This window comes from Colletes gigas, unplaced genomic scaffold, assembly GCF_013123115.1.
Source record: "Colletes gigas isolate AHSC1104 unplaced genomic scaffold, ASM1312311v1 Colletes_gigas_Sc00021, whole genome shotgun sequence".
Classification (NCBI taxonomy): Eukaryota; Metazoa; Arthropoda; class Insecta; order Hymenoptera; family Colletidae; genus Colletes; species Colletes gigas.
In genome coordinates, this window is record NW_025106650.1 from 1,854,611 (window position 1) to 1,868,474 (window position 13,864).

A 13,864-nucleotide genomic window follows, 5' to 3' on the forward strand; every position below is an offset into this window, starting at 1 on the left:
AAATTACCGGATTTTTATGCGCAACATTCTTAATTACCCTTTGAATTAACATCAATCAACCCCCTTAATTGTACGCTGCTGCTGGCGCTGCCGGGCGTCGGTGACGTTACGTTGCCTCTACGCTCGTATCCTCATCCTCCTCGCCGACGTCGACGTCGTGCAGGATGATAAACCGAAAACACGATGCCAGCCCCCGAGCGAGGACGAGAAATATCGAAAAAGGTAGGCAGGTAAGAGAGGACGAGGCGAAAGCCAAGGGACACACCGGGAGTCGCGGCGAAGTCACCCCGAGGGTGGCTTTCAGTGGTTAAACGTCTGATCGCGGCGTGCTGGAGAGGAGATGATGCGTGGGAGGGCGAGGGGGTGGGAACTCGCGTCGGGCTCGTGACGGCTCGTCGCATAATGCACGCGTTTTAATTGCCTCCCTAGACACTCGAGCGATCCTCGTATCAATGGTCCCGGTGTTTTAATTGCATATTCGATTACGTGGACTTTCACCGGGCCATCTCGTCAGCAATTATCGTTCGAGGAGACATGCTAGGATGCACCCGGTGAAAGCAGATACTCGTTGTCCGTTGAAAAGAATCGGCGGCCGCGATTGCCTGGGAAAATTGACCCGGGCTAAATCGATGGCCCTGTCCTCGGATTCGTCGTCGGTTGTCTTAAGACGAACCGTCTGGACGTCTGCCGGCGACCCTCTTCTACCTGCAAGTGCTTCAATTTGACCATTATTCCGCGGCTGGATATCGCTAAACGCGAGTCGCGGGCGCACGTTTCGTCGGACGAGGTCGATCGGGACGCGTTTATGGTCAGTGAACGTGTTAATAAATTCTGAGCGCGCCTTAAGGGGCCAGACTGGTTCTTTGGGTCGAAAGTCGAGAGTCGATCGTAGTTTTTTGTCCAGCCAATAATTGGATACGAACGGAAAATTGATAGACGTATACTTTGCGCGGTGGATGTTAAGTGTAAATTCGCATATTTTCAAGGTTAACATATTTTTCGATGAAAAGTACAGTGTAAGAGAGGAATACTTGCAACGAAGTCCTATAAATAAATATTATTCGGTAACCTTTCGTAAAGCGGTCCGTTTCCGGTTCGATGAAGGATCGTTCGAAAGTTTGATGAGCATCCAGGATGCCGGCTACAACGTTACAAATCTGGCAACGCGCAATGAAAGAAACATGGTATATTTTCTAGTGCTTCCAGTCGAGGAACGCGCGACCGAAGCCAATGTATAAATACTTTCGAATTGGACTCACGATTATGCGCGAACACGGCATTCGTAATCGGCAAAGTGGAAGAGGTTATTCCGAGCAGGATTCAGCGATGATTGATCCTCTTCTGAATCCGAGCGGAAACACGACGCCTCTCGAAGGCCAAACGCGAAGGTAGCAATTTTCAAATATTAAGGTTCAATGACACTCGAACGATCACGGTTGTAATCATTTTCGATTTCTTCGTCCCGTTGGAGGGATCCTCCTTCCGTTTCACCTATCACGATCGAGAGGGCGATGCGATACGCTAATGAAACCGCACTCTCATTAAAGCATCCAAATCGACGATACTAATTGGCCAGCTTTCGGGATACCCGGCATTATACCTCAGGATGCGATATAATAATCGTTGCAGACGAATTCGGTTTGGACAGCCGGTGGTTAAAGCGTCTAGTAATTTCATGGACGTAGCCCTAGAGCGATTAATATCATTCGGGTGGAAATTAACGACCGCAAACGGAAAAAAGTCTCGGCTGGACCGACCATCGGGCGTCAACGAGCGATCCTTCGAAACGAACAGGATCGTTTAAGACGAAACAGATTCGTGTTCCGCGAATCAAACTTGCCAACACTCTTTCTCCACGCGTTCTTTCTTCCATCCAACAGCGATTCGGATGCGTCAGGATGGTCCCACTGCAATTTCGATATTTATTCTCTAAGTCGATGTTCTATAATATTCTGAAAATACGACTCGTCTGTTAAATTTTGAACATTTTTGTACACTAGGACAACGAGGATCTTTCATATGTTTTATTCTTCTAGTCGATCTTCTATATTATTCTGAAAATTGCTTAGGGGAAAATATGATTCATCTGCAAAAACTTTGAACATTTATGTACACTAAGACAATGAGTACCTTTTACATCTTTCCGTAATGAAATATTTGTATTTTAATCGTGAAGGACATTAAGATACCAATGAAGCTGGTCGCGTATAAAAATGAAAGGAAAATCCAGGAGTTTTAGAATCAGACACTTGGGATACGCCTCTTTAGCTTAAGACGATTACACATATACAGTAAAATTCTGATTATCCGGCATACAGAAACATTTCTGGCCACATATTATATTTTCGGTAAAGAATTTTTCTCTCAAAAAATGATTGTAATTGAACCCCGCAACTAAAAATAATTTTTCCAGAACGATCTGAAAAAATTTTCTTTTCACCGAAAAATTTCTACTCCTACCTCCTGTCGATTTTTCTTCAAAATTTATTAATAAAAAGTAACATATATGAAATTCATTATTCATCAACTGTTTAGTATCGACGTCACTGCTGAATGCATGTGTCTGCAACTTCTTTGCTTGTGTGAAATATAATCCGTAATATTTACCGAAGAATAGTCGGAGTAAATATGTATGCACAGTGCAATGAAAGAATTGACCGCAGAACGGAGGCCCAACTTTCGCGATATTTCTTCCCTTTATCCAGTCACGTCGAATTGCATCTTTCCCTGTATCGAACCACTTCCCCGGAAATGATCAAGGAAAGACTCGAGCCTCGCGATAATTTCTCGACGACCGTCGAATCTTGTTCTCGTTGATCGATCGGCTGAACTCGATATTCGCGGAACCGTCCGCCAAAAAGTGCAGTAATTGCGGCGTTAGGTGGCACATGACATCGTACGAAGACCTCGATGGATGTTCACAGCCGTGAACTCGTCTCCGGTAGCCCTCGGCTCCTTTTTGCGGGCGACGTTTTTAAAAACCGGCGAGAAATATTTGCACGACGACCATTATAAAACGCCTTTCATGAGGGACAAAGTAGCTGGCGGGCAGAGAAGGTGCGCGCTCCCGCCCTTTGACAATAATTTGTCCAGAATAACCGGCTCGTTTCTCTCTACCCCGGGCTTCCGCTCGATGATCCATCCAGCCGTTCGTCATAGGCGCACCGCTTTTAAAAAAGTAAAGCGCTGGACTCGGGCCAGCGCAAAAATAGAAGCAGATGTTGTTAGTTGCGTTCAGCAAGTACACGAACCGCGGCGTCGACGATGGATTCCCTATCCTCCCCTGTGCCCCTCCAGGGCCTGGTGGAACGAGAAACGGGAAGACGGGAACGGAAGAACGATCCGGAGTCGGTCCCGCCCGAGACGGCCGATGATTTCATTGCCCTTGAATTCCTCTGCTAACGGACCACTCGGATAAACGTTCTTAAAGCTTCGAGAGTTCGTATTCCCCGACGCCCTTGGGATTAAATTCATTGGAGGCGGAGACTGGAATGTAACTCGGGGTCGTAAGGTGACAACCTACTCGATACGTTGCTAGATTTCTTAGGTGCAATTGCAATAGCCTACTGCAGGCCAGTACAGTGGTAGTTGAACTTGAAACGTGTACTGTGCAGAGCTGAGAAGATGACGAGTCACGCCTCTGTTGTCGTTTATTATTGGTTGGAACTGTCACGTGTATCGAATAGTGATGGCTAGAGGACTCGAAACGTGTACTGTGCAGAGCTGAGAAAATGATTAATGAAAGGAATGCAGGGTCGATTGGTTGCAATGGATCAGTCACGCCTCTATTATCATTTATTATTCGTTGGAACTGTCACGTGTATCGAATAGTGATGGCTAGAGAACTCGAAACGTGTACTGTGCAGAACCGAGAAAATGACGAGTGAAACGAATGCAGGGAAGATTGGTTACCAACGGATTGGTCACGCCTCTATTTCTATTGTCGACTGTTATTGGTCGAAACGATCACGTGGGTCGAACGGTGATGGCTGGAGAACCGACAGAGGTGGGAATTGGGCGGAGCGTGAAGTATTCTCTCGTCTTCTTTCTAGCAGTGCACAGTAGGAGCTCGTATACTAGCTCTTATAACACGTGGGTGGTTATTCGTGTTAATTGACTGAGTTATAACGAAAACACTCCAAGTTTTACAGTCATTTGATAAAAAAGAGTTTGCAACAAAAATTAAACTATACGGAGCGTACAGTAGACTGCACTGAAAGAATTTTGAGTAGAATTTCTTCTCACGGTGAAATCGAGATCTCCTTGTGTTTCACAAATGGAAACGTTTCTTTTTTACTAAATTGTAGAGAACATCGAGATGAATTCACAACGCGTTACGCGATTTTTTTTACTGACGTATTACTCGATTTAAAACTGCTTGCTACAAAATTTGCTACATTATTTCTTACTGAAAGATATTAGAAAGCAGTCTGAATCTAGAAAACTAAAACTGCGGAGACGACCTAGATGCAGCGGTGGAATCACTTACTTCAAGAAACGGCTTGGAGTTCGATTTCTTGCCAGAGCCAGGTCTCTAAACATTAACATTCCTAGGCACATGCGTGAACACGTTGCAGAGAAATGCAACGCTAGAGCGAAGTGGCAAACTAGAAACAAACGCCACTTGGACCGATTAAATCGAAAAGTAGGAGGCTTGATGTAAGAAATTGGGAATGACGAAGATTATTTCATCCAGGAAGCTGTGAAACCTAGATGAGAAAAGTAGCTCTACTTGCTTAACGTCTCAGGGATCTACCGAAACTAGGATTTATTTATTACAATTATCGTTTGCAAGGCCAGTTTAGCAAATGATATAATTTTTAATAACATCACCAGTAAGTTTCCGATTTATTAAGATTCTTAAGGTTGCAGCCGGTAAATATTAGCTGCTCCGGGGAACAGTCCAGCCGTTCTTAATGAAAACTGACGCACCGGTAAGGCCTCACGCAGCGATCAAAGGGACTTTAATTTATAACCTAATTTCCTCGAAGCTAAGGGATTCTTGTGCAATGTCCACAGAACCTGGACGAAGAACGAACACGCGAGGCTCGCAGGCGTTGAACAAATTAGGAAAACTTCCTAAATTTAGTCATTGGTATATTTCCGTCCGCGCATACCAGATTTTTCAGGCTGCCGCGAAAGAAACATCCGAACTTTCGTGGAAGATAAATTCGGTTCAGTTAGACGGAACGCAAACTTAGCTTCGACCAATCAACTGGCGACAGTAACATCCTAAATAAACTCGTACTTATATGCTTTATTACTTGTCACCGTGTTCCTTAAAATATAAGTCAAGAATAGTTTAAAAAATATGTCTGTGCAATGGAGGTTACACAAGTATCGCTTCCGTGCACTTATATATAAACAAATGGGCGAGAAAGTGGAAGAAATCAGATTCTTCTATTTTTCAGCGATAGAAAATATAGTATTGAATGTTTTGCTTCGATGGTATTAGCTTTGACATATATTCGAGGTTTATTCTCTCTTCCAGAGACGTCTGTGCGGTCATGCTCGTTTCGTGAGCCTCGGTGTACGAGGGTTAAATTACTCGTTACTTGTCGGTGGCTAAAAAGTATGGTCCTTCGCGAGGCAATTTAGTCGGCAGTTTCCTACAAAGTCCGAGCGAAGAAATTCAATCACGAACGCTTAACGAAAATAATTATCCAGATGAACGCGAGGTATCCTGGGAGCGGTGCACGATAGTCTCCGGTTTTATTCACGAAGAGCCGTACGTGATACGTTTAACTTCCCGCCTTCCTCTCGGCCCCCACCGACCAAATGTTTTTGCTTTGATGTCGGAAGATAAACGGGCCTCCTTCTAATTTTCACTGTCTGCATTCTTAACAGCTGCACACATCACGCTTCGATACGGCTGGCGGGAGGCCCGCGTTTAATTAGTATCGTGCTTATGCGTGTCTCTCGCGCCCTTTCAAGTTCTCGGCCTGCCGGAGACAATCTCAAATCCTATCGATCGTTCTCCGTCGCCGTTTCTCTTCTTGCGATCCTGTGGAAAACTTTCCCCCGTCAGCCCGGTAGCCTGATTCGTAACGTCAGAAAAATTAGAGCCGAGTCCACCGACCTCGGAGATCAAACGAGTCGATTCGGTTTCGAGCAGGCAATGTTAATAAATTGTCAAGTAATGCCACGAATAAATTCAGGCTCCATTTTGAGTATAAGAATTGGAGAAATGTTTGTTCGATTCGTAGATACACAAATACGTGCAGAGTGTAAAGAGAAACATAATTGGTAGCACAAATTGACCCTTGTTTCACAATTGGTTTTCGAGCAAATGCACTTACTGCGACCATTTAATTTATTACAGCACTGCGATTACTATAAATGAAATTAACATAGTCCAATTTTTATTAAATTTTTCACGCTATTCCCAAATATGGTATACTTTAACCCCTTAACGCTCATATTTTTCGAGTTAACCAAGAATGATCAGTTTTCTTTATTGGATTTGTTTCTAAACCTGCGGTTTTTGTTATTTACAATGTTGTATCCAACGTATAATTTGAAGAAAAACAAATATTATCATCCCTTAAACCATTAGATTAAACAAATATCGTTTTTCAAAGCAGTCAGACTCGGGCATGAACGTTAAGGGGTTAAATATTTTAGCGAGCGTGAACAGTCAAATCATTCGGGAGAGACTCGTCATTTTCACTTAAGGGATGAATATACTACGAAGAATTCTGAATTAAAGTAATAATACAATAGCTCATGAATTCTAATATTATTTTAAAACGTCATACTCACAGATTTCTACGTACACTCGTTATCGATTTGTCTGTGGGTGTCATAGACGTATATATAAAATATTTATTTACGTGTTTCAATAGACTAATGAAAATAAACTAACGCAAACGGAGAATGACAAAGTAGGAATTTTATAACATTCGTGTGGTTTAAAGAAGAATGGTTACGAAGAGGGTGGGTTTTGGGTCGATTCTCGATGCTCGGCGTGATCGTACGGGCAAGTTGTCAAATTATATTCTCTCGCCATTATGGAATTGCGTTGGGCGCGCAGCGATTTGGACTATTAGATCAGTCCTCAGAGAGTTTTGGTCGATTCGCAGATTACGAGTCCCCGGGATACAAGGCTGACATGGCGGAGGGTTCAGCCGAGGAGGAACAGAGTAGTACTCCTGCGCCCGCTTCCCCGCCAGCTGATCTTCGCACTCTGAACACCCGATTGTCGCCGCCTTATCACCACCAGCCCCATCTCCACCCTCGTCTTCAGCATCTGCAGCATCCCAACATGTTGGCGACCGCCGTACCGCCCAGGCACAGCCTGAGCACGCTGTCTCATCAGGTGAAAATGGAAGACGCGTTCGACGGCCCCTGCGACGTGCCATTGAATCTGAAGAGCGAGGTAAGTCCATGAATCTCTATGAACTATAGTCCGCGATCGATTACGATTCGTTCTAATCAGCCGGGAACAGTCTTGGCCGAAACGTTGATTAGTCGATCGATTAATTACTCCGCAACCACCACAGAACTTTGCTGATCAGGCAACGTGACACGTTTTTATTCGAGGGACACTGTAGCCGGGACCTTCTGGCAAATTTTTATCATTTTAAACTTATAATATTGCAAAATTTTGGGAGAATCTGGGATCTCAAAATTCGGGATATCTCGTACGGTAGAGTTCGTTTCTCGTAAGTTTTTAATTTGACAAAGAAAGGAAGACAATTTAAAAAATCGCCGATTCAAAAATGTACAATGTTTCATTTCCAGTATTTTTAACATATGCAACTTCTATCAAGGAATTATTAATTACTTTAATCGTTCAATATTTTTGTTGTAATATTTCCTTCTGGCTACAGTGTCTTAAATATTTGTTTCGTAAACATATGTCTGATTCTGTTGAGATTAGAAAACACATAGCAGAGGCAAATTTAAATGACACGACACATCTGTCTTATGACTATTTTATTTACGAGGAATACTCGAGATATTTCAAATGAAAAAACACTTGAGAAAATGCCATTTATGCTAGAACAGTGCACTTGAACTCTCCTGCCCTTGCACTTATTAAAGAAGCGAGATCACGCAAGAAAGGAGACCTTGCAATACCGATCAACATTGCAGGGTGTGTAAAAATGCTTCGTCGCGGAATTATGCTCTCAATAAATAGAACATTAAATATAACAAACGCCTTCGAGAGAAGATTTTTATGCCAGAATTTTATTTCTTCGACGAAACAACGCATACAGTAGTTGGGCCAAAGCTCGTTAAACGTTACACTGAATAATTGCCCCGGAGTATCCACGGGCAAGATCCGTGGGTGCGCGTCGTCCGTGGACGATTAATAAGAAAGCCCCTCCGTCGAGGCGATCGTCACTCTCGTTACCAACGGTTTTGTGTGTCAATGACAAGCAATTGTCTGCTCAAGTAGCTGCCGCGCCGCGTCCCAACCTAAATCGGCCAATGGTCTCTCTGACCTGTATACCGATTAACGTACAAAACAAAGCGTGTCGAACGACTTCCATGTGGATGGACGGGGTCAACGAACAGAGGCTCATTCTTTCTGCGAAGATTGCACAACACACGCGACCGCCTCGAATCGAGCGTAAAATCTTGCGCCCGGACACGTTCCGACGTACACGCGCCTACGCGATACCACGAAACTAATAGACCAAGATAGAACAAGTACACGGGTTTCTCATTTGGGATTTTCGCTGGATTTCGCAACGCGTCGCGCGGGATCGGTTGCGCAATCGAACACGATTTAGGCGGAAAATCGTACGACGCATAAATCACGCGTTAACGCTTTCTACGACTGGTATATCGGCGGTCCGACGAAATGAATAAAGAAAAAGAAGAAACGAGACAAAGGCGTTATCGGTCGAAACACGTAAGTGGCCGTTGTGCCAATCTAATCTCCATACTTGGTACAACGTCCGTCGGTTGCGTTTAGCCGGCTGGAACAACGCCGCGGTCGCGGGTTATTACCAGAAATTTGCCAGAAAAGGCTGCTCCCGTTAGCCGATCGAGCAGCTCGTGGGAAAATCGTACGTATAGAATGTCAAAGTTACTAACGGGGCTACCAACCGGCCCGGCATGCGCGACTTCTCCGGCAGCGCTAGCACGACATTTGCCTAAGCGTTCGCGCGAAAGACTTCCGCGTTCCAGCTACAGAGTAAAGTCTAATCACAGTTTGTAACCCGCCCCTCCGTCGAAACGCCGGAGCGTCGATCATTTATCAGTCTTGTAATCTGTATCGGAAGATCAACGCGTCAGATCGCCTTTGATCTCTCTTTCCACTGGGGAACCTTATTTATCGCGTATAATAATTGTTTATTACGATCCCGCCGGCTGGAAAAGCTCAGCCGCGCCGAGGCGGTTACACGGTCCGAGGGCCGTTCTACATTTTGTTTTGCCCGCTGGTACGACGTTACTTGCGTGTAACGCGCGGAATTAATATTTATGGGAGGTCCGCCCGGTCGGAATCTTTCGTTCAGACCGTAAAGAAGGAATTACCAGGGCGTTAGTCGAGGACGTAATCGCGTTAATCAGTGTTCCCTATCGCTTGCGTGCTACGATTGATGCGTCAATTTGAGAACGGTATCCTCGATCGTTTATCTCTCGACGTACGTTTTTCATCAATCGTGTTACGTTCTTGCCCGGTTATTTCAACGACGACTACGATCCTCTGAGAACAATGTTGTTGCTCTTTTCTACGCGAAGTTGCATACACCCATTGGTAGGTCTGCTCGAAACACGTGTTTGTAATGTAAAATTAAAATATTTCATCAATCAGGATACAGATTCGTATTATTCTACGATATCTACGCATTCTGTAACTTTTAACATGGAATTTGAGACGAAATAGCGTTTGAAATATTACCCAGCTTCGTCTTCGAAGATCCCGTGGTAGCAATTTGAGTATGGATGCTCGTGAAATAATAATAGGAAATAGGTCGATACGCTGACCAACGGCAGCAGTTAATGTCGGTGTAATCCTAATCGCTAGCGCATTCACGTGGGGGGTGTACCATTAAAGCTCGACAAAGGCACTTTTCCTCGGAACAGCTGTTGATTCGTGCATCAAAAACGTACAATTGGCGGTTGAACAATGCACAACAATGATGCCAATTAGCCGACAAAAGGGAGTAATAGTGCACTAGAAGAGGACCGAGGCGGCAGCCTCAGACTAGAGTCTCGAAAACAGCAGTCTCATCCGCTAGTCCACCGTCCCTGTCCATCCATTACACTATTATCCCCTCAGCAAACACAGGATCCATCCTGGACTCCACGCATGGACTTAATGCCCGGCGAGCCGGGTCTGAGGAGGGAGCATGCAATTTACGCGCAAAAGAACTAGGATGTATCGTGCCGTCCATGCAAAAAGAAATGCCTCTGCTTAACAGGGTACAGCATACATAATAATGTCGCCCGGGCGTTTCCGCGTCGGAGGGTGAGCACGATGAAATATGAAATAGCCAACGACGATCTCCTTATTTGTCCGTATTAACATGTCAAAGCTGCTCACGGTTCCTACGAGGCGTTCTTTTTCCACCATGGCCGCTTAAAATGTCGATCGTTTTAATAATGATTTTTAAAATAAACACGTGATTCGTAAATTGAACGTTTTAGACTGGGGGGATCCCCCTTGAAGCCAGCGAAGAGCGAGAGACGACATTTAAAGAACGATATGTTTTCTCATTCGCTCTCACTAGCTGTCCTCTACTTCGTTTCTCGACTGCTGCCGTCGGCGAAAGATAAAAGCGACTTGGAGACTCGACGATATCGTGTTACATTGTGTAATAATTTCTGTTGGTGTCGAATTTCACCTCCGCTGTTCCAAAGATGAACATGGATCCCGGAACGATGTTCATTTTAAGAATCATTACTGTAGAGAAACATAACGTAATTTGCATACAGTTTTGCATCGAGAGGTTGACAAAAGGGAACAGTTTTATTAAGTCGAGATTTTCTAGTTGTATTCTGAGTGGAAATTTTATTTTGTTGTTCCCGTGTATCTGTGCCAAAGACATTTGTTATTATTTTATACACGTGTATATTTTAGTTTTCGCTGCAACGAAAGGTAGAGATTCCATTGAAATCACAGAGATCAGGAAACTGCGTAGAATTCCAATCGCTCGGACTCTTCTATTCATAGATCATAAATTGTCGGGCCTTTGAGCGGCGTGTTCTCGACAATCCCCTCAATGCCATTAGCAGTTTCCTTTTAATTGCGGAATAACCTCTCGCGAGAATAATGGATAGAGTAACGCTAATAAGTACGCGAATACAGAGACGCGGTTCTCCAAGGATCTGTTGTGCGAGACGCGAGGCCGTCGGTGACTAAACGAGGTGAATGATTGAAGAAACTTCGAAGAATCGTGTGCACGTGACCATGGGCAATTAGTATCCATGGAACTCGCTAAGAATCGGTTACGCTGATGGATCGTATTTACCGTTTGCTATTGGTTTTTTCATAGTCAAGGCGCAAACGTTGCTGGGAATTCGAAAAATATTGTAAAAGTTAAGCTGTTTCCATTTTCGAAACAACTCGATAACTAATTCTTGTTTAGAAAAATTTATTTCGCTAAATATACGGCTGACAATGGCTGGACGTAAAATTTCTACTCTTTTATCAGTAAAATTTGAAACTCGTTTTTCTCAAAGTGATATTTGTCAAACCGAATACCTTCATAAAATTTGTATTATTAGATTATCTAACCAAGTACTTAGGGGTTTCGTGATATACAATATTAAAAACTTTTTGTCAAATTTCTTTTGGAAACATGTGCCGTTTCTACAAAAGTCAATATTAAAAAAAAATCCTATTTGGCTATGTAGAATCGAAAAATTTTAGTTTTTGATTCCAATTGAAAAACCTGCGACCGTCATCGACACCACCATAAAGAGGGTTTCCAGAACCGCTATTCTATATTTAAAAAAAAATACGCGAATTGTACAATACGCTCTTGTCACGAAATTCCACATTTATTCTAGTCTTTCCTAAGAAAAAATTGCGAGCCTTGAATCCAGCTCGAGTCAATCGAAATAAGCCCAGAATCCGTTTAGCAGGAAACCGTGCAATCGAAATCTCAGCGAATTCCTGGTCATAAATCGGTATCCCGGTTCTCGTCGTACGTCTTCCGATTTGTCTTCGCCTAACGATCGCGAAAGAATAACGGTTGGAAACCAATTAGAGATGTGTCGTCTGTTTTCGCGGATGCCTGGAACACGGGGACGCGGAAACGCAAGAAAGGCACTCGACGTCGCAGAAATTCCCTATAAATTTATCTAAAGCGGCTAGTGCAACTGTCATCCAATTTCTAGCCACTCGTTAACTAGTCAACGAGCGCGAGCGTTGAACGACCCTGGATAACTACGCGCTCACGGTACGTCAACGCGAAACACATCGAGTGCCTTTGACGATCGCAAGAACTGCGGCAATCGGCTGCGCGTCGATACGTATCTGCGAATCAGAGATCCGTTAAACAGCGGATAGATGCATCGTCACGGATTTTCGGTACGATCCCCCGAACGATATCGACGAGAACGTACGAGGACCATCGCGAGGCGGCCCTCATCTTTGCCAGAAAACCGTCGCGCCACTCGAGTCCCTTCGTTGCGGCATCAGACTTTGGACTTTGACGCGAAATTCTTGGTCCGTTCGATGGGATCGATACCTGACCGCCGATGGCCACGCGGAGGGCCTTAAGGCGCATTCCACCTTGATGGCCACCAGTCCGGACCGTAAATGCATCTGTCAAGAAAGTGATTGAAGGCAAACGAGGGGTGCTCGGCCAGGAAACTCGGCCGACTTCGCGTTCGGATCTCATTACCTCGGTGGTTCATTTCACCGAGTCAATCGGGTTTCGATCGAATTTCACAATTACTGCGATAGTTGTTGTGCTTCGGACCAAGGTTGAGGTCCACAGATTCGATGATTCGACGGAAATTTACCTCCCTCCCGTTGCCTTGCGACCGTCTCTTTATCGTCCGTCAGAAATACACTGTTTCGTTAGATCCTTCAACGCGTTGACTGTCAGACCAATCCCCTCAAATTGTCCACGAAAACGGAACTCTGTTTTTACAGGATTGGAATTGGTTGGAACTTATTTTTATAGTCTTTTTAAGATTCAAAAGTCTTATCTAGACTTATTTTCTTTAGTATCTATTCTTGAGAATTAATCTTTTTAGCTGCTTAGTAAAAAATCATGTCACTCAAATGTAAGTGTTCTATATATAATAGAGGAAGTTTGGAACAATCTTTTTACATGAAATTTTTAGGTTTTACTGCTGTAAAAATTCTACTAACAAGTAAACCTACCCAACTGATACTCACTGATTTGAATTTGACGTACTTATTAAACACCGAAAAATATTAAATACGTGTTTTTTTGTTTCGGCTAAATACGCTTTTTAGGGGTAGAAAGTACCCCGCAATCTCTGGAGATGGAAACGTTTGTGGCTAATTATTTCTTAAAGGTTACAGTTTCTGTAAAAAGTACTAGATCCAGAGTTGTACAGTTTAAAGTGATACACTTGATGGCGTCCTTGAAATCGACCTTGAGGTCGATTTTCAAGGTCATTTGAAAATCATTTCGTTTATCAAAGGGAGTATTTTGCTTTTCACCCCGAGAATCGATAGAGCGTAAAATTTTACATTCATTGCCAGAGCGTTGGTGGTTTGTAAATGAAACAAGCTTCTGTAATTTAAAATTGTTTATTGATTCAACCAATTAAGGCAAGAGTAGTAATAATTCGATCAATAAAGAAATTAAAAGTTGTTTATTCATTCAAATAAGGTAAGATGTGTGATCGAGATCCAGCCAGTGAAGGCGATTTCATAATTTCTTTTCACATATGTCTATGAATATAAATTCCATGGTAATTG

General features: G+C 43.6%; 1 protein-coding gene across 6 annotated transcripts in view; it reads left to right on the forward strand.

Annotated features, from left to right (window-relative positions):
* The window catches only part of LOC122401033 (POU domain, class 6, transcription factor 1), a 223,554-nt gene that overhangs the window by 11,667 nt on the left and 198,023 nt on the right, over positions 1–13,864 (forward strand). For all 6 annotated transcript variants that reach the window (XM_043402896.1, XM_043402898.1, XM_043402901.1 and 3 more), the window contains exon 2: positions 7,083–7,378. In XM_043402896.1, the coding sequence (XP_043258831.1) occupies positions 7,112–7,378 (267 nt within the window). In that variant the 5' untranslated portion in view covers positions 7,083–7,111. The remainder of the gene's footprint in view (positions 1–7,082; positions 7,379–13,864) is intronic.